Source organism: Gopherus flavomarginatus, chromosome 9 (assembly GCF_025201925.1).
Source record: "Gopherus flavomarginatus isolate rGopFla2 chromosome 9, rGopFla2.mat.asm, whole genome shotgun sequence".
Taxonomy (NCBI): Eukaryota; Metazoa; Chordata; order Testudines; family Testudinidae; genus Gopherus; species Gopherus flavomarginatus.
Genome location: NC_066625.1, coordinates 12,585,383 through 12,606,086, shown reverse-complemented (window position 1 = coordinate 12,606,086; position 20,704 = coordinate 12,585,383). Strand labels below are relative to the sequence as shown.

Genomic DNA, 20,704 nt, shown 5'->3' with positions numbered 1-20,704 from the left:
AAGGGACACACTAAAGGGGGCAGGAGGGGAGGCCATGGGAACAGGGAAGTGAACAGGTCTCCATCATGGCACAGACACAGCCTGGCCTGGAGGGGACACTGCAAGCAGGTAGTGTGTGCAGTGAATGCCAGGACAGACTCACCCTGCCCCAGAAACAACAGCCAGACAGCAGCCACCTCCATGTGCCTTTATTCATCTCAGACAGAGCAGCACCAAGAGGAGCAGTCAGGGGCCTTTCCCTAACCTCTCCCAGCACTGACACCCACGTCACAGCCAGATCTGGCTCTGGACGGCTCTCAGCTTCCTTCTGAAAATCCCACTGCTGGTGCTAGCTCTGAGGCTGCTCCCGCGGTGCCATGTGGGTCTGTGTACACTGGCACTGCCAGCAGTGCTTCCCTCCCCACCCCCCATGTGCTGCAGTACTGTCTGACACCATGACAAGTGGCTGGAGAAAGGTCAGCGCTGACCCAGCCTGCCAGTTGTGCAGCACAGCACACTGACGCCCTCAGGGATGCACCGTGCCAGCAGAGTGTGAAAGCTGGGGCACAGGAGACCTTGGTGTGCTGGTGTCAGGAGACAGGCGGACAGAATCGCTGACCAGAGCCTCTCACCAGCCCCCCAGAGCCACAGTCTTGGGCATGGGACTGCCGAGTCTTTAAACATAAACCTGTGTCCAGGGCCAAGGCAGAGAGTGTCTTTGGCAGAGCTCGGGGGCACTGGCAGGGCAATTTTTGGGTCTCGCTGGCCGGCAGGAGTAGTCCCGTGGGGAAAGGCAAAGGCAGGACAGGGAGAGCCAGGAAAGGCAGGCTGTGCGGTCCTGCTGGGCTCAGGCACGATGCAGCTGTGGAACCCAGAGTCTATGTCCAAACCGCTGTGGGAGGGAGACAGCCCTGAGCTGGGACACAGAGCCAGCCAGAGCAGCACCCCACAGCCGGGGCCTTGGTGTGTGCGTGCACGCACATGGATGCACAGAAGCACACTTCTATCCCCCCCCCCCCCCACAGACACACATGGATGGACGGAGAAGCCTCCAGAGCCCAGCTCCAGCTCAGCCATCCCAGGCGCGTGCGGCCGTCACAGCCAGCGGATGGAGAATCCCTGGCTGAGGTTGAGGTTGAGGTCGCTCACCGTGAGAACCTGCAGTAGAGGAAGAAACTCAAGCTCAAAGTGGACACGGGGGCCCCATGCAACACACAGCGCTGGGCTGGCCTGGGCACACACCCTCATCACAGCTGGGGCACGCTCCATGCTGCTCCATGACATGACAGCCGATGGTCGGGTGGGAGAGTAAACTGGCACTAAGGGGCAGAGCAGGGCAGGGCAATGGGCTAGAACAACCGTCAGCATCTGCACCTGCCCACTCAGTGAGCACCTCCAAGTCCTGTGCAAACAACAAGCTGAGCTCACTATCCCCCTGGGGCATGGGAATGGAACCAAGGCGTCCTGACTCCCACCGCCCTGCTCTAACCACTAACGGCCCTTCCCATTTCCCAGTTCCCTCTGCTCGGCACACAGGCCCAGTGCAGCACAGGGAGCAGCACCAGGTGCTCTGGGTTACTTCCAGACCAGGGGCTCAAAGAGCGGGGCAAGGCCAGCTGCCAATGGGCGGCAGAGGAGAAGGCTGGAGTGCCTGCCCTTCTGCATGGCACAGCCAGAGGCAGAGAGCCTGAGAGCAACAAACTCAAGACCGCAGGATAGTGACGTGACCTTGCCAGAGCAGAGTGGGTGGCTTGGGAAAGGAGCCAGTCATCGCTGGGCAGGGGAGGGCACATGGGGCACTGACAGGGGAAGGAGCCGGTCATCGCTGGACGGAGGATGGGCATACCAGGCGCTGGCAGGGGCTGGGTTACCTGGTTGTCCAGGTAGGAGAAGGGATTCTCTTTGCCATTGACAGTGACTCTGCTGGGCTTCTCCCGGACCCCATAGACACTCAGCACATCCACAGTGATGTAGGTGGCTTCCACGTTGGCATGAAGGACAGTGGAGGTGAAGACATTCTAGGCGAGATGCCGAGAGGTGGGGCCTGCTGGTGCCCAGACTATGTGGGCACCGGTAGGCACAGCTACAGCACCCGCCCCCACGCCCAAGGGCAGCCCCAGCCCTCCACTGCTCCTGTTGGCCACAGCCTGGCTATCACAGTCCCTGCCCCCATATGTGCAATTGCGGTTCCTCTAGCCCCCAGCCCCCCGGCAACGAGACAAGCACACTGAGCCCAGCACTCTCCAGGAGAGGGCACCAGCCACAGGCCCTGATTCCAGTTCCCCCAGCTGGCCAGGTCCAGAGACCCGAGTCCACACCATAGCCCCATTCAGGCAGGAGGATGCTGTACCATCTGCACTCCCACAATGGGCCAGGCAGCTCCAGCTGTCTGGGGCCAGAGCAGGCCTGTGGCTCTCGGGGGTGGGAGGGCAGCACATCCCACTCCAGAGGCGGGGGCCCCCTACCTGCGTGACGTTGAACACCAGGTAGGAGTAGTCACCCCTCTCAAAGGTGTCCAGGCTCTCGCCGTCATCCCAGAAGAGGTCCCCCCAGGCACTGGCATTCTGGGACAGGGCTGCAATCAGGCGCAGGGGGTTCCCGCTGCTCACCCAGCTGGTGCTCCCGGGTTTCTGGGGTTCAAGAGAGCAACTGCTGAGACCAGGAACTCCGCTGAGGGCTCCAGGTGTAGAGGACTGGGCATGGGGCAGGCCATGGCAGTGAATACACCACGGAGTGAAGACAATGACATAGAGAGCACGGATCCTTCCCCCCCCACACACACCCATTTGTGCCAAGGGAGGCATCTCAGGAAAGCTCCTGACCCAGACCTCTGAGGAGCGTCACCTCCTTGGCTGCAGCATGGAGACCAGCCCAGTCAGGGTAGTCTCCCGCTGCTGCAGACAGTCCTGTGCCTCCTGGGCAGGGCGAGTGACTGACATGTCCTGGAGCCAGGCAGCAGGCAGCCAGATGTAGGGATCTGGAGTGTGGGACAAGGTTATTCCTGTGCTCCAGATGCAGCAGGGGGAGCAGTCTCACCTGGGTGGGGAGAATGGCGCCCTCCCGGAGGTGCAGGTTGATGTGGTCCAGCGGAGCAGCCATCTTCAGGCTCTCCCCACTGCTGTTCACAGAGGAGCCCTGCGGAGACAGCAACAGATACACGGGGTGTGGGCAGCAGAGTGGGCAAGAGGGAGAGGCCATCTGTCTATGGGTCTGGAGAACCACCCCAAGGCTATGGGCACCAGCCAGGCCCATATCCACCACACACAGGCGGCAAGGGGGAGAGCAGGTCACAGGCCCTGGGACTTGTACACAGCATGGGCCATGCGCACTGGCACACCCCACACCCACCACACACAGGGCATGGGCACCAATCCAGGGGAGCACAGACACAGGCATACGGAGCGGGGAGAGCACGTATCACAGGCACCAGCCCGGGGCTCAGACACACACACGGCTGGGGGAGCACAGAGGCAGGAGCACAGACAAACACAGGGCAGGAGGGCATGCTCCGAAACGAGGCTGTGGCCATAACCCTTTCCTGCAGTCTCTGATGGTGGCAGTGGTGCCCACCTGCTGGTCTGTGGGTGACTGGGAAGGACCATCTCCGACCCTCTGATTCCTGCTCTCCTCAATGGCCAAGCCCAGAGGACAGGACAGGAGGCTATTGTGAGTTCTCATCCCAGGGAAGAGCAGATTGACAGGCAGGGCAGGTTGGAGGTGCACCGGCCACTCCTGCCCCGCTCCCTCCCCATCCCATCTGGCACAGGGACCCACGCCTGCTCTTATTTCTGACACAGATGGCACCCCGGTTGCTTTCACAGGCTGCAGGGCTCTGTCAGGTGAGGTGCCCTTTGCAGCTGGGGTCTCCAGACCCCTTGGGTAGGGGAAGGCACACAAATCCACCTTGTCCCGCCTCCCAGCATGCACTGCTCCTTACCGTGTAGTAATCGTACCACACCCCTTTGGGGAAGTAGCCAATTACAGAGTCCATTCCAGGCTCCAGCACGGGTGTCACCAACAGGCTCTGCCCCCACAGAAACTGCTTGTCAATTGAGTACGTGATCACGTCCTGTGGAAACCTACAGTGGGAAGAGGGTGCCTCAGAGCTGAGCTGCTGATGACACAGACCTCTGGGCCCTGCAGTCTGAACTGGGCCAGTGCCCCCAAACTGGCATTCAAGCCACAGCACAGTCACTTTCCACTCGCTGTCAGCACCAACTGGGGTGGCACCTGCCTGTAGATTAGTGGCACCACGGTCTGCGACTTCATGCCTGCTTGTAGATCCATGGCATCAGCTTTTATGGATCCTGCCTCTGGGTCGAAGGGCAGGGCCAGGCCCACCCACAGAAAGGAGTGGAGGGGCCCATGGGTCAGAGGGTGCCCGCCAGGGGAAGAGAGGCGGGCTGTGCTCCCTTAGGGGAGGGGACGGAGGCAGGCATGCCTACCAGGGGTCGGGGGGTCGTGCCCCGCTGTGGATCGCCCCTGGGGCAGGAAACCATCCATAGCTGTAAGAGGAGTTTCTTACTCAAAGAACAAGGCTCGAGCGACTGTGTGGCCCTGCAGGTGTGCCCGGTGAAAGAGCGTGTAGAGGAAGGGCAGCAGGGCGTAGCGCGTCAGCAGCACCTCCTTCATGGCTGTCCGCGCCACCGAGCTGAACGCCACCGGATCCTGGGCCTGGGCAGGCCAGACAACCAGAGTGTCAACAGGCAAGACAGATGGACAAACGAGCTCTACCCAGAGTCTGTCCCAGGCAGCTGCGGAGAATGGACAACCAACACCCCTTGCCCACTCCCAGCAACAACCATCCCCCGTCCCCTCCTAGCAGTGACCTCTCCGTACTGCTCTGGGCCCTTCCCCCATTTAAATGCAGCCCTCTGGGGACTGCATCAGCCCTGGGCCCCCATGGGTGCTGCTGTCCCTTGGGATGGGCCTCCCCGTTACCTTTTCCTTCTGGGTGTTGTGGTTTCGGGCGAAGGGGTAGAAGGCTCCGAGCTGCATCCAGCGGGTGCATAGCTCCTCCGAGGTGGTGCCTGAGAATCCACAGATGTCAGCCCCAACCAGCGGGATCCCAAAGAGATTGAAGCTCAGCACCCCTACAAACACAGAGGCATGGAGTCCAGAAGCAGCCAGGGACACCTGGAGAGCATCTGCTCTGATCCTCCTTGGGACAACACTCAGACGGACCCCCCGTGCTGTTCCCTTGTACAGACTGCGACACGTACACGCCTGGGGACATGCCTGGGGGGGGTTACATCTCACCCACCACAGGACCAAACAGCTGCCCCGATGTCTACGAGCTGGCAGCTGGCTCGCATCGCAGCCAGTCCTGGAGCTGGGAGCAGGCTCCAGACCCTCGGCTGCCCTCCCAGACGGTGACAGGGAAAGGCCCCATCTCAATTACAGGCCAGCAATAAGGTGCAATTTCCCGTGGCTCTTTAATGGAGGAGCCACTGCCCAGCACATGGGAAGGGAGGAGCCATCACGACCAGGGAGGACACAGGCCTGTCTCTGAGTGGTGATCCTGTCCCCAGCGGGTGAAGGCTGGTATCTGTGAGAGGCCTGCCTGTTGCCGGGAGAGCCACTCACCTGGGACTGACCAGTACATGTCCTTCCACTTGCTCATGTTGTCACCGAGCCAGTGTCCCGAGTACCTGCCCTGGCTGGGGAAGGTGGAGCGAGAAATCACAAGCGGGCGTTTCCCTCGGATCTGGATCAAGGCGCTGGAAGACAAGGAGGAGACTTGGGCACTGGGACCAGGCCGGGGCAGCTGTGAGACTCAAAACCAAGGGCATAGCCAGTGCAGTGAATCGGGGCAGCAGCCAGCCCCTGCTCCACACCCAATGCAGCTCTGAGACCCAAGCACATCTTGGCAAGGCGAGGGAACCCGGATCAGGAGCTCAAATTCCAGCCTGGAGCCAGTGCACTGAGGAGAGACCAGCCCCCCACGGGCGGGATGCCTCACACTGGTGTCTCAGACACCGTTCTGTGGAGCCATTCATTGACACCGGGTGTGAACCTGTTCACTGGAGTCGGCAGGCCAACACACGCCCAGCCAGCGCTGGTCATTACCTAGCTGTGGCTTTGGCTTCCATCAGCCCATAGAGGTTGTGGAGGTTGTAGTGCACGGAGGTGCTCTGCTTCGCCGAGGCACACACGGTCTTTGCAGAGAGGGACCCGCCCAGCACGGCTGATGGGGAGGGAGAGAGGCTGTGAGAAGAAGTGTTGTGCAGCACGGAAGCCAGCTAACACCTGCACCCAGATACAGTTACCTGCGCCTCACACACTATTCAGCAGCCTCTGGGCCAGATCTCCAGACTGTTCATATGATACAAAAGGGCTAGATTCTGGCTATCAGCAGCCAGTGAGGAACCCCGCACTGGCATAAAGCCAGCAGAGCTGGTAATGGTTCCGGTGCCAGCTGTCCCCCTCTGCGGGCATATTAAGGAACCCAGCCATTGGTCAACACGTAAGGGCTAAAACTGGTCATGCAGGTGTCTGAATACACAGTTAGGTTCCTGTGTTTGAAACCCGAGCCCATGTGCACAACCCTGAGTGCTGGGAATGCCGCGCTAAAGGCATGTCTGAGAACAGACAGCACACACACATACGTACATCTACACACCTGTACACATATACAGAGGCTAAAACCTATGGGTCAGATGAAGCCATGGTGTAGGTAGGCTCAGCTCCCAGTGGCACCAAAGGAAGTTACACCTGCTTAACCAGCATAACCTATATTTTATTTCCCTTCTTACCAGGCACATAGGGAGGGTTATCGAGTTCCCCTGGGGAACAGCCATCCACCGACCCGTCCTTGAAGTCGGATGGTTCATTCATGTCCTAGACAGAGAAAGTCAAGTTGAAATTTCATTCATAGGGTTTTGGTGATTATCAAGCTGGGAGCTGATCTCTTCTCAGAGACCGGATGCTGCTCACCTACACCTTGTGGGACCAACCATGTGGCCAAAGCCACAATGACCCAGTGGGACCGCTCCATGGCTGTCCTTGCTTCTTGAGCCATTTAGAGATGGAGTCCTAATCCACCCCTGGACTTGGGAAGCTAACTGCATCGTTAGTTCTGACCTGTTAAACTCCAGGATGTTCAATACCTGGAACAACATGCAGCCTAGCGCCCTTTTATCAAGCGTAGTAAAAGTTTACACTGGATGCACATGACGCGTGTCTCCCAGTGTATGTGTGTCTTCAGGGACACAGAGCTTGTCAAGTACAAGGAAACTGGAAAAACAGGAGCTCAGTGAGGTACAAAAGCTTCAGGGATGAGTGAGATATATTCTATGCTGGGGGGAACATGAGGGAGTAACTTGGCGAGCCCCTGCCTTTGTAGCTCAGACCCAGCAGAGGTAAGGAGGAACTTACGATCCAAAGCCCATCAAAGGGGATGCGAGTATGGAACTGGTTCAGATTTTCCAGCCACCACTGGTAAGTGTCTGGGTTGGAGAAGTCAGGAAAAGCAGTGAGGCCTGGCCACACCTATGGAAAGGCCAGAAAATAACACATTCTGTGAACCTCTCATTGGCCAGCTGCACCAAGGAACAGAGCGAGTTCAGGGAATCAGCGCCTACTGTACACCTGCAAAGATGGCAGTCCAGCCGCCCTCCACCTGTTAACACACCGCTGACCTTCCTATCTGCCACTGGTGGCTGGAGCTGGAGACTTAGCCAGGTCCACTTTTTAAATTCCACCTTCTCCCCTGTAGAGAAGGTGGAATTTAAAATGCAGATGGTGAACGGGCAGCACCATTTGATTTTTCCACTTCAGCTTGAATATTCTAAGGTTTCAGCAGTAACAATGGGACTGGTGTTTTTTTAAATATGGGGCCCAATTCTTCCCTGCCTTGCACCCTGTGTAACTGTTTACACATATGCAGAGCAAGCACAAACCAGGTATAAAGCACCACCATGCTCAGAGTGAGTGAAGGGTCTGGATTTCACAGCACTTTACATCCCCGGGGAATTTTTAGCATAATGAGCATGTTTTTTCCGGTGCTTTTCAAACTTTCTTAAAGTATTTAAGAGAGACTGAGAGGTATGCCGTAGGAGCCCATAATTTATAAGCCTGGGGAGAGTTGGATGAGAAATCACAGTGGATTGTGGGAAATAAATGGAGCAATTCCACAGATTTGCTCACCAGGGGCAATTTTTCCATCATTCCGGAAATAGGGAGAAATTCAGAAAAGCAGACTGACAGTCTAGGGAGACACAACAGATTCTGACTTCACTTGTGTTCATGCGACTCCACTGATTCCCAAGTGGTCACTCTGGAGTCACATGGGGGTGAGATCAGAATTAGGCTCAGTATTTTCCTCACACAGCCTATTCAGCCTTCTTTACAGAAATGAAATTCCCAATGATGTCAATGCACTTCAGAGAACAAGAAGAGACTCAGGCTCAAAGCACACAGGACAGAAAGGTCACTTGACCATTATTTTTCCCTTAACAACTCAAGGGGTGAAATCTTGGTCTCACTGAAGCCAATGGCAAAACTCCCACAGATTTCTGTGGGGCCAGGATTTCATCCGAGTTGCTCCCCCGCTTACCTGTCCAATCAGTGTTTGCCCCTGAGTAGTATTTATGAATATGCCACGTCTCAAGCCTTCATCGTAAGGCCAGTAAGAACCAGGAGGATTAGTGCTGCTGATTCCAGGATCCTGGAAACATATGGAACAGGTTACATTCTCCCCAGTGTCCATGAAGCCTCACCAATATACCCACAGTAACTCAGAAAACAGCTTACTGGTCCTGGGAGCCCTGGCCCACCAAATTAGGGTTGACTAAAGCTCACATGTTACTGCCAAATTGACCAAGAGGAACAGAAACTTGCTGCAGCATTTCCACTTGTGAGAAAGAATGTCGTATAAAGTGTCACTTCTCCAAGGATCAAGGGTTGGGTTATAGATAGATTTCTTTTTTATTTTTTTTGGAGGGGGGAGGGAGTAATACTGAGTATATGGCCAATGGAATAGCAACGAGTGGAATCACTCCATTAGACCAGGGGTTCTCAACCTTTTCCATTCCAGGACCTCCTCTTCCATCAAGCTGGGGTCTGGATGGAACCTGCCTCCCATTTACCAGTATAGGAGGGGCAGAAAACCACCCCAAGGTTGAGAACCCATGAATCAGACTGATTGACAGATACCTGCAGCAGTTTCTCCTTGTGTGATTGAGACATTGGGAGGTTTACACGCAGAGCAGACAGAAAGGCAGCGGGATAACGCTGGACCTGTCACTAGAGCTCCCCTGCAGAAAAGGGGGAAATTCCAAAGGCCATGCTCATGGATTCCAGCAGGGATCCTAGCCACTCCTCCCAAGCAGAGGCCTGTGTGAGGCCAAAGCAGAGAGGGATAAGGGGGTGGGGTAAAGAGAAGGTCACAAAAGTACCTGGTGCTCTTTCAGGCTATTGCTCAAAGCCAAGCATCATACCTGCTCAGAGGGTAAGGCATATGCTAAAAAACAAAGGGCTGTATCCTCAGCTGGCATAAATCAGCACAGCTTTGTTGGCATCAGCACCTGCTGAGGCTCTGTGTCAAAATGTTTATCTCTGAAATAGACAGAAGCAACTCATATGGTGGGGAGCCTGACACCTCATGGAGCAGCTGAACACATCTCACATGCCGACTCTGGCTGCACCTGCCTGAAGTTTTAGAAACAAAAACAGGCCTAGCATATAATTCAGGAAGAAGGTCAGAGAAGTCAGTATACCAGGATCATGACGTAGTACTGGCCATGCTTGTGAAGGTCTTCCACCAACTGCGGGAGGGTGTCAAACTTCTCGGGATCAAAGGTGAAGTCCCGGTACCCTTCCATGTAATCAATATCATTCCATTGAGCATCCTGCAAAGAAGACATGCAGAATTGCATGGTGTGGAAATGCTTCTGCGGAGCTGCCTAGCCTCCTCTGGAGGGCAGGTATTTATTTTACCTGTGGTATCTGATAATTCCTCATGGCTTTCACAATCTGCCAGGTTTCATTGCTTGTCCCATAGCCCCAGCGGCACAGATGGAACCCCAGCCCCCAGAAAGGTGGCATGGCAGGGAAACCTGGAACACCACAATTGGAATGGACACAATGATGAACTTGGCAACCCTGGTGGAGGCAGTAATGACTAGGGCAATTCTGAATGAGAGAGAGGATCTGGTGGAGATGAGGAAGAGGCAACACCCCTGGTGGCGGAGGACATCACGATTAATCTGGTGAGACAGTTGCTAATGTATAAATGTGAGGGTGATGGCAGGGGATGGAGATGCTGGGCATGTCTAAGCATACAAAAGAACGGTTGGTTATTCAAGAGGCCGTCTTGGGGGTGAGATGCACAGAGAATGGCTGGGGTATTGATATTTACCTATCACCTGCTGATACTGTTGGATGACCATGTTGGGATCAGGACCCAAGAAGATGTAAAAATCCAGAACTCCTCCAATGGCTCTCCAGGTCAAGGCAGGAGCTGGCTGCAGAGCCACCTCTTTGGAAAGTGACAGAATAGAGACAATGAAACTGTAGTCCAATGGCTAAAGCATGAAATGGGGTCAGAAGTCCTGACTTCAAATCATGGCTCTCCCACAGACAAATGTGACCATAGGTAAAAAGATATGTCTATAGCCCTGAATCTCAATTCCCCATCCGTAAAGTGGGAGTAATAGCACCTCTGTATTGCACAGGGGTTCTGAAGGCTTAAAGACTGCAGCATGATTAGGTATCACTGGATTTCAGGTGCAGCAGACGTGCAAAGGATTATTACAAAATCTGTTTTCTAGACCTGACAAGTATGGCGTTTTCACCATTTCCATTCCAGAACTAAGCCCAATAGTGCTTTCTGCCTCTGCAGCATAGAACCCGTTCCAGAGCCCACAGAACTGAATGATAAATGAAGAGCCGAACGCGAGAGCGAGTTTCTGCTGGACTGAGGGCTTTGCTGGAAAGGGTGCATTGTATGTGTGAGTTCTCACACCCTCCGATACAGCGGATGTGTTTTCACAGCACTTCCCTGCACCATTACTCTTGGGAGTTCTATTGCGATAAAATGTTCACAGCTGGAACGAACATGGCGCTGGCATGAGGAGCCTCATGACATCAGGGTCCCAGATGGCACTAACAGGGCACTGGTGTAAAGAACTTCCCTGCGTCTGTGTCCTTGCTGACATTGGCCTGGCGCTACCATCAGGAAGCTCACTCTGCTGAAGTCCAGGCTGGTACCAATATGCCATCAGTGAGAGGATGCTCACAATTCTGGAGTCCCAGCTGGCCTGGACAGGCTGCTGCTTTATAGCAGCTCCCTGTGGAAGCCACAGCTGGAATCAGCAGGGTACAGCTGTGAGAAAAGCAGCCAGCAGATTTATATCCCTGCTGCACCAGAAGTCACACTCTCCATAGTTAAAGGGCAGATATATCAGAGGAGAACCGGGCTGGACCAGGGGTATGAGATGTTGGCTTTTCAGACTACAATTCAGCAGCTGCCTTTGTGGTTAAACTGCTTGACAGTTGCCAAAGAGCCTAAGTTTAGTCAGGAAACAGATGTCTGGCTCAATAAAGGGGCCACAAAAACCACATCTTCCTCTTTTACTGCTTCTCTTTGCCCCGAGTTCCTGAACTGCCACCTCAGGTCAGTCCCCGCACCCGGCCAGCTCCAGCTCCCAAAGCCAGCAGGCCCCTTTTCTAGTGATTAGGAATAGCACCAAAATCTATGAGATGCCACCGTCAGGGCATGCAGGCTGGTGAAGCAGAGGGCTTCCCTCGTCAGGCCCTGAATACCCGCTCCACCCCAATGTAGCATAAGAAAGCACACACCCATTGCATTGCTATTCAGGAGGAAGACACCATGAGCAGATCCCTCTTCCTCCATCAGCAGGTAAAATGGGTGAGCTCCATAGAGGTTGTAGGACTCCTGTAAACAGATGTTGTCTGATAAGAGACTTGTTTTCAATACATCAGGGACACCCAAAGGAAGGCGGAATGGATAACGAGGGAGGTGTCTAAAAAGGAGAGTTATGAGCCATGGGGAGCAGTTGACAGATGCCTTCTGGACCCTCCTGGCTCAGTGTAATTTAGATCTATCTTGGCTAGGCATGTCAGTTCTGGTCACCAATATGTAGGACGGTCACGATCAGCCTGGAGAGAGAGGGGCAATGGGCAGCCAGGATCATTGCAGTTTGCATTTGAAGGCCAAAGGGACTTGGCTTATTCTCAGCAGAGAAGAGCAAAAAAAAAAAACAAACAAACCCAGAAGCTACTGTAACAGAAGGGCCCAGTGATGGAGTGGGACAGGATGAGCTACAAAGGACCTTCTCGAAGGCATCTTAAAGCAAGGGAATTATGCATAAGTAGGGCAGCCAGGCACAAGTACCATACTTCTCTCAAAGTGGCAAAGATACAAATGGCTGCCATGTGAGCCCATGTCAACAGATTAAATAAATCCATGTATGGGACACAGTCATCTTTAAACAGAGCTAGAGGGGAGTGAAGGACACAAACGTAAAACGGGGCGAGAGAAACCCAAAGGGAAGAGATGTTTCCTTCCTAGGTGAACCAAGTTTGCTGGATCTCAGCTCCATCCCCAACGGCCTGTGTCCCACACCAAAAGGAACTCTGCTCAGATGGGGAGTGTCTATTAACACAGACCCCAGACTAAGCTGGTGAGGTGTTTCAATAGCCTGTGGGGATTGAAGAGCCCTCTGCTGCTGAGTGGAGAGGTCACATTTGAACCTAATCAAAGGTAAGGAAGATTTCATATCCCACCATGGCCTTCCTCTGACCCTTCACGTTAACCACAGAGAGGGGCACGGGGAAGCTCATGTACCGACGGCTTCCTCTGGATGTTAAAGACCTAGCAGACATCATAACATTCTTCGCCTACCCACATCTCACTGTTACTCGGAGTCTAAAACACTTATCAGAGCTCTGTTTTCCTCAGAGACTCACCCAGCTCTGCTGAAGAAGTTGTCAGTAGTCAGACTCCACTCATCCCACTAATGAGGGAACTGGGAAGCAGTAAGTCTCTGTGCATCAGAGTGGCACAGAGTCATCCCCAGAAGAGGGGCGTTATCTGTTCTAGAGGGGAAACGATGGGCTGCCAAACCAGCACAGGAGGGGACTCACTACACCAGAGCACAGAGGGGTCGTGTGTCTGCTCAGGAGTAACCTGATGCCGGGTTCTAAGCAGGGCTATGAAGGAAGCAAACGCAGTTCTTGTACGTAAGGCAGCTGTGCAAGTTGGGCCTGTTACACTAAGGGGAACCTTTAACGGGCAACAGCGGAGCTGAAATAGCAAGACTGGCCCTGCACACATCACCGAGGGGACAATGGTACCATGGGAGGGACATCCCGGGCCCACAGCGTCAGGGTGTTCCAGTCCAGGCTGTGCAGGAAGCTGCTCCGATGCTCCCCAAGGCCATAGAGGAATTTGGAAGGGAGGATGGTCGAAATCTGGAGAAACTGGTCAGCGAAGATCAAGGGAGCCACGGTCGTGTTTAACCTGGACGGGTGGCAGGAGGGGAGTGAGAGAAGATACAAAAGTGGGCAAGAAGTAGGGTGAGGGAGAGAGCAGGAGCAAGGGAAGGACAGAGCAAGAGAGGACAAATATCATTAAAACAATGTCAGTCTGCTCCTCTGCTGCTGCTAATAGCAATCACGGCACCTTCCTTCCAGGATATCAAACTTCTGCACAAACTAGAGATCATCCACCCCGGCGCACAGACTCCTAGTCTGTGTTACAAATCCCATGGCTCAGCAATTTGAGTGAACTCTCCTATCCCAGCCAAATGCAGAGCCAGGGCACAACCTGGCCCAAAGGTCAGCAAGACAGTCTGATCCAGAGGTTACAGTTCAAGTCAAGGTGCCAACGAAAGTCTCCTCAGAGATTATATTTAACCCTCTAAGCAACAGAAGCAACACAGGAGTGAGGTTCCTGATTGTCTAACCAACAGCAAACTACTCCCAAGAGGACCGGGTTAGCAAACACACAAAGTTTTAAACAACAGTAAAATAAGGAAAGGCTGGTGCATCTGAGGTGAAGAGCAAAGCAAAGAGCTCTTCTCTGCATGCCCCATCCTACTAGAACTGGTTACATGCTTAAGGGTGTGGGCACAATGCCACTGAATGGATCTGTACATACTTACACCAGGACAGCATTTGGCCCTTCCCCCAGCAAATCCTGTGTGTGTGTGTGAGAGAGAGAGAGAGAGAGAGAGAGAGAGAGAGAGAAAAAAAGAGCCAAATTTACAGCCCTCCCACTGATTTCTTCCCCGGAGTATCTCGCCCCAGTCCAAACTTGCACCCCACACACCATCTGGTATGCAGCGTAAAAACAATACCACTTCGCACTTACACAATACTTTGCATTTGGAAGGCACCAGTCATTTGGAATCACTAAGTCATTAACACATTACGCAAATAAGCACATTGTAAATGCAGAAGGACAGATTCTTCTCCTCTCCGTGCCAAGCCACATCAAGACCACATTGACCAAAGTTCCCAGGGTCAACTCTGCTTTCTTTCTACCCAGGCCCAGGAAGTGATGTGCTCCTCTCTAGGTTCTTATGCAGTGCCCATCCCCACAGTATCTGAAACCTCAGTTCTTGAGGAAGGAGGAAGAGGGAGAACAGCTGTCTCCCCCAGCCTACAGGGCATGCTGACACAGCAAAGCTCATGCTCTTCCCGCCCAAGCCCAGGTGAATAAACCAAGCAGGTAGAAGACTTGGACTTAGGAGAGGAGAGAGACAGTTCCCTCCTCCCTCCTAGCTTCAGCTCTGTGGTGTCCCCACAGGTGGAGCTAACGGGTGGGGTCAGCCGCTGAAGTTGGAGAGAGAGAAGAGGAGGGTGAACTCTTACAGCACAGCGCCAGAGGCTCTGCGCCTCAGCAGCAGGCCAAAAGGCTCCTTGGAGAACTCCAGGCTGTATATGGGATTCTCTGCTCTCTTCACTGCCTGAGGAACCTCCAGGGGGACTTCAAATCGAGGGCTTGTAGAATCCGTGATCTACAAAAGGGAGAAAACATGTCTTAAAAACAGCTAAGCAGGAGGCAAAGGAGTGTTTAATTGGCTCAGAGGGGCGACCTGACAACAAGCTAAACTCAGCAACATGACAGCAACAGCTAGTGCCAGGGGGATATGGCTGCCGTGTCTGGCTGGACACGATGGGACCCTAGACTGAGACATGAGATGGGTTCTATTGCTGGTCAGGGGCTACTGTCAGCCAGCAGAGACCAGGGGATTTAGTTAGCCAGACTGAGGCCCTACTTGGGACCCTTCTAGGCATGGAGGCCTTGACGGGAAGGGACATAGACCAGAAAAAGCAGCTCACCTTGATGTGTAACCGAGTGTCTGTTTCAAACTCCACGCTCAGCTGCAGCCTCTCAATGTCTCTGGGATAATAGGCCTTCACCTTCCTCCTCAGCAAACCCACCATTCCCAGCTCAGTCTGGTTCAGGCTCTCCAGGGTGTAGCTGGGGAAGTCAGGGGGGTAAAAGCACCAGGGCACTCCACTCCTGCTCCTCAAAGGCTGATCACGTTCAATAAAACAGCACCCCCTGCTCTCACAGAGCTCTTTTGTCACCACCATGTTCCTCTCAGGGTAGCAGTCAAAGTGGAGAGGCTCAGGGACGGCGCTGCATTTCTCCAGGGGCGTCTGCTCATGCTGGCTCCCAGACATCTGTCTGAGCATCCACATGGTGACTCCACTCAGCAGGACAGCTACCATCATCAGCAGGCCAACACCCAGCCACCAAGTGGACAACTTCCGAAGGCATGGCGGCTTCCCATCAATGCTCTCTTCTTCAGCATAGGATTCTGTAGGCTGTGGGATGTCTGTTGCCAGCTTTTGGTAGGACTTCATCTTCCATGTGCTAAAATGAGGGAGGGAATAAAGCACCAAATGAAGGAACTGGCAGAGAAAATCCTACTCTACTGATGAGGAGATTCTTCCACAGGAGAATAATCATCATGAAGAATAAGCAATATAGGACCATGCCATAGCCCTGAGAGTGACTTTCCCTGCCTTGTCTTGCTGCCTGCTCACTGTTTTTCACAATAATGTTAGTGCAACACACTATCACAGCAGCTCTGGTCATTGGTCCCTTTGCCGTAATACTTGCATTGTGTGGAACATACAGAATAACTCTTGACTCTGGAGACGGGTTTGAAGGTGGAAAACAGGACCCTGCCCTACTTGATCTGCTGCTCAGTGCTCCGCCTAATGTAGGGCCAGGCCCTGCACAGATTCACAGGATTGGGAGAATCTACCAAGAGCTCTCCTGTACACATTGTACAAGGAACAGCTGCTGTTTAAGTCTGCATTCTCACTGAGCACCTAGACCACTACCAGCAGAGGTAGGTAGCTTCCTGCACAAGCTGACAGACCAAAGCCAGAGAAGTGGCAGGGGACACAGACACAAATACACACACACACACCTTTCTAAGGATGTTGCAGCAGCTACTCCAACGTCTGCTCTCCAGAGATATTCCGGCTATTTCTGAGTTTAGGGACCCATAATGTTTCCAGGATCTGTTATATGGGCTGAGCCCAGCTCCACCCACCCTACACAGCCACGGTTTCTGAGCCACATAAGATCCTTGTGAGGTGCTGAACATGCTCAGCTCTTATTGAAAACAATTGGCGTTGAGGATCTTCAGCCACCAGGAGTACTGGACCTTTACAATGTAAAATCTCTGGGGCAGGGAACGTCCCTTAGCCTCCATCTCATTATAAATGACTAAAGAACTATTTTGGAAATCTCACATACAAACATCTTCTCTGGGGCCTCCCTGCAAAAAAAGGGCTTTTCTGAGCTGCTACTGCCACTGCAGGAAAGGGAGAGATGTCCCAACACCTTAAACTACAGCCATTATTTCTCTAAACCGTAGATATGCATATTTACTTATTCAAATGTTTTTCACACCAAATCTGCATTCTGCAGGCAAAACAAAAGCATAGAGAAATTACTTTTCTTGATGTACAATCAAATATTTTATTTAATATATACACTGCAGTAGCACCAAGATGTCTCAATCAAGTCAGGCCCCAGTTTGCTAGGTGCTGTACAACCGTAAAATAAAAGACTGTCCCTTCCCCATAAAGCTAAGCAGCTTTATTTAATGCATATTCCCCAGGACACTCAGGACCACCTTGTCTGTTGACTCCGTTAATACAGTCATATGCCAATGCAAAACTCTGCAGCTGTGCATGCAGATATTTGCATGAACAAACAGGTTGCTAAAATGCTGTAACCTGATCCATGCACCAAATGCCCTGGACATATATAAGTGCAGGGGCTCACAGGTGCAAACAGACTTTGCCTGCCACCTCAGTGGAGGCTAGTGGAACACAGGACCCCAAATTGTTATTTGAACGGATCACTATGAACATTTGGTATTAAAAATCCCCCCTGCCAATGCACTGGGCCACCGTTTCTCTCTCTGCAAATCCCTACTGAACATACTTAGCTATTTTGCTCTCCCCTGCCTGTGATCCGGTGAGAGCTAAGAAGCTTACATGCACCTGTCTCCTCTTGACATTGTGGCTTCAGGAAGACAGTGAGGTCTCCCAGCTTGCAGCACTTCATGCCTGCTGTACCAAAAACCTCCTAAAATAAGCCCTGCACATGGTCTCTACCATTTCAGTCTATTAGCAGCGCAAGAGTCCTAACTTCCTGTACATTTCGTTGGTACCTAAGAAAGTTGGATTATTAGAACTCTGAATATAAACAAAATGCATTCAGGTAGAAATAAAGCCATATTCTTATCAATTATGTCATACTAAAGTTTATTAGGAGCTTTTCCCTTGTCTGAGTTCAGTGGGCGTTTCTAGAAAGGATTTCAAAGCCCATTACAAAAATGGATAGGCATTATTATCCACATTTCACAGAGAAGTTGTGGCTTGCCCAAGACCACATAGTGAGTGACAATACCAGGAATAGAATCTAGGTTTCCTGACTGCTAGTCCAACATCTTATCCAGAGGTCCCTGCTGCCTCCCCTGTATAAATATGATAGACAGATATACACTGTGACAGAATATACCCCTGTGTCCACACCCCACACACTACTGTAATCATCCTTGTGGGGTTTCATTTAAAAACTCATAATTTGCTGGTCATTATTGTCTTGAAAAATGTGTGTGGCAACACTGTATGTGAAGTTATGAGATACCACTGTATGTTGTTATTAACACATGTTCCAAACTGAGGTTGGCAAAAAGATCTGACTCAAACAAAGGAATGTGTGTGTTGCTTAATTGCATTTAAGCAGTAAACAGAGTCATCAAACAGGTGAGGAAAAAGCAGCAGGGAACATCCTTCTCTATAGACTCTTTATCTCCTTAATCTCAGCTGGAAATGGTTTTCAAGAGAGGAACTGACACTATAAAAAGGAGGGACAAACACCCTAAGACACCCCCCATCCCTGCTTATTGTATTCATGGCACCAGAAGCAACGAAGGATGCATTTGTTGGATTGGAAAAGGGGTTCTGACCTAAGGAGTTTGCTCAGTAAGACTGTTGAAAGCATTTGATGAGAAAACTTTGCTTTGAATTTAAGTTCATAGTTTGTTAAGTTAAACACTAGTAGAATTTTTGTCTTTATCTTGTAACCATTTCTGGCTTTTATGCCTCATTGCTTGTACTCACTTAAAAGCTCTCTTTGTCATTAATAAAGATGTTTTATTTAATCCAGTGTTTAAATTGAAGTGTCTGGGAAACTCCATTTAGCCCTATGTCTTGAACTGTGCTACTTATTACTGCATTCAGAGATGAATCTCAAAACAACGCTGGACAACCATTTTCTGACATGGCTGTAAATAGCCAAACCCATGCTACAGGCTACTTTTCTCTACAGAGATGCTAATTCTCCACTGCCATGCATCTCATGCAGCCACTTACACCTGTGTGACGTGAGTGGAAAATGCGTCTCATCTGATAAATGGCTGCACAAGGAGTAAATGGCTATACAAGGTGCAAGGCAATGGAGAGTCGGGCTCATAGGGACAAAACCTGCCCTATGAATGCCAAAGTGCCTAACACTCAGCAGATCCAACCCCTTGAGGATACCACTCAAGTAAGAGGATCCTTAGGTGATGTAGCACTACCACAGGGGCTCCTATGTCATCCTGCCTGCTGCCTCCTGACATGGGGGTGGGGGGTGATTGGGGAAACTGGGGTATGCTTAGGGCATCCATGTGGGCCAACGTTCCCTATCTGCCAGAATGCCCCCACAGGCCTCTAGAAGTCAGCATGATTTAGATTGGCCACGTTGTGGCTGGGAATGACCCAATGCTCAATGGCCCCATGATGTGGAGCACAAAGAAGACTAAAAAGCTGCCTTTGACCCCTCATCTCGAGCTGTATGTGGGCTCTTTACCTGCATGTGTGCCCTTGGACTATGGTCCATAGCATGGTAGTTAGTCTATTGCAGTTTTTGAACTCACTTTGTAAACTTGTGAAGTTTGACAGCAAGCAGCACCGACTCAGTAGCTTTATTTTAGCAGTACTGCAGCTTTAGCCAGCCTAGCTAAGTCAGTTCAAAAAGGATGTGATTCTTAAAGTCATGGGATACCCAGGAGAGGGAAAGAGGAGAAGCTGAGAACCAGCTCCCTGATTTTCTGCCTCAGCAAAGAGTTAGAGTAGCCTAGGGATGCTGTAACTTGTACTACCTGACTATGGTTCCATAGGGACCACATATCAGCAGGGGGATAGCCAGAGCACTGTGTGGTCCAGCCATTTCCCCACTCTGCTCTCAATATGTCCCCTAAAATACGGCTGTGAGGAGGGGAGATTTAGGAGCTGGGTATGCTGGCTCTGCACCTGCTGGAGACTCCCCTTATTTCAGAGGAATCCCCAAAAGGAAACTTGCAGGTGCTCCTTTGCACCGCCTGGGTAGCGCAAAGGGAGTGGCACAAGTCAAAGAGTCTGGCTTAAAATATTGATTGCAGCCCCTTGATCTTTTTTTGAAACAACATGTTTGGCCTGCAGGTGGAAAAGGATTAATATTGCTGGCTTGGATAGACATTTTCAAACATAGTTACAAGAACAAGTGAACAGACAGACTGAAAGTCTGGTTTTAAAACACTCAGGCTTTCCTATGTTCTAATTCAGGGGTTCTCTACCTTTTTTGTTCTAAGGCCCCTCCCAACATGCAATAAAAACTCTATGGCTCACCCGTGCCACAACAACTGCTTTTCTGCATATAAAAGCCAGGGCCAGTGTTAAAAGATAGCAAGCAAGGCAGTTGCCTGAGGCCCCTTGCCACAGGGCCTCCCACAAAACTACAGTGTTCAAGCTTCAGCTTCAGCCCTGAGTGATGGGGCTGAGGGCCCCGGGCTTCAGCCCCAAGTGCTTTCTGCCCTGGGCCACAGTGAGTCTAATTCTGGCTCTGCTAGGTTGCACCTCCTGAAACCTGCTCACGGTCCCCTAGGGTGCTCCAGATCCCCGATTGAGAACCACTGTTCTAGTTAACAGTCCATAGCATTCCATCATCAAGGTCTAAAACTAAGTAGATGTATTGCTATTGGGGTCTCAAAAGTTGAGCACATTGTTGATATTAGGTTCAGTTAGAGCACAGTGTTGCCAAATCTCAGGATTTTATTGAGCTGTAGCCTTAAAGCTCTAGCTTCCTAAGTCATCAGTCTTGCATGGTGACAGGTTTCACAGCGGTAGTGCTGTTAGTCTGTCTCAGCAAAAAGAACAGGAGTACTTGTGGCACCTTAGAGACTAACAAATTTATTTG

The 20,704-nt window shown here is 51.9% G+C and overlaps 1 protein-coding gene across 7 annotated transcripts in view; it reads right to left on the bottom strand.

Moving 5' to 3' along the window:
• Window positions 1–173: 173 nt before the first annotated feature.
• LOC127057523 (lysosomal alpha-glucosidase-like) overlaps window positions 174–20,704 on the bottom strand; it is a 26,760-nt gene continuing 6,229 nt past the window's right edge. For 5 of the 7 annotated variants that reach the window (XM_050966286.1, XM_050966285.1, XM_050966289.1 and 2 more), the window contains 19 exons: window positions 15,292–15,832; window positions 14,821–14,966; window positions 13,300–13,465; window positions 11,782–11,878; window positions 10,340–10,459; window positions 9,919–10,037; window positions 9,699–9,830; window positions 8,537–8,647; window positions 7,357–7,470; window positions 6,735–6,819; window positions 6,049–6,166; window positions 5,566–5,699; window positions 4,921–5,072; window positions 4,505–4,653; window positions 3,917–4,058; window positions 3,016–3,114; window positions 2,445–2,609; window positions 1,851–1,997; window positions 174–1,137 (listed from right to left, as the gene is read on the bottom strand). In XM_050966286.1, the coding sequence (XP_050822243.1) occupies window positions 1,075–1,137; window positions 1,851–1,997; window positions 2,445–2,609; window positions 3,016–3,114; window positions 3,917–4,058; window positions 4,505–4,653; window positions 4,921–5,072; window positions 5,566–5,699; window positions 6,049–6,166; window positions 6,735–6,819; window positions 7,357–7,470; window positions 8,537–8,647; window positions 9,699–9,830; window positions 9,919–10,037; window positions 10,340–10,459; window positions 11,782–11,878; window positions 13,300–13,465; window positions 14,821–14,966; window positions 15,292–15,822 (2,790 nt within the window). In that variant the 5' untranslated portion in view covers window positions 15,823–15,832 and the 3' untranslated portion in view covers window positions 174–1,074. Of the gene's footprint in view, window positions 1,138–1,850; window positions 1,998–2,444; window positions 2,610–3,015; window positions 3,115–3,916; window positions 4,059–4,504; window positions 4,654–4,920; window positions 5,073–5,565; window positions 5,700–6,048; window positions 6,167–6,734; window positions 6,820–7,356; window positions 7,471–8,536; window positions 8,648–9,698; window positions 9,831–9,918; window positions 10,038–10,339; window positions 10,460–11,781; window positions 11,879–13,299; window positions 13,466–14,820; window positions 14,967–15,291; window positions 15,833–16,397; window positions 16,468–17,425; window positions 17,527–20,704 lie in introns of those variants that run through there. The other 2 variants (XM_050966287.1, XM_050966288.1) reach the window with 2 other exon arrangements.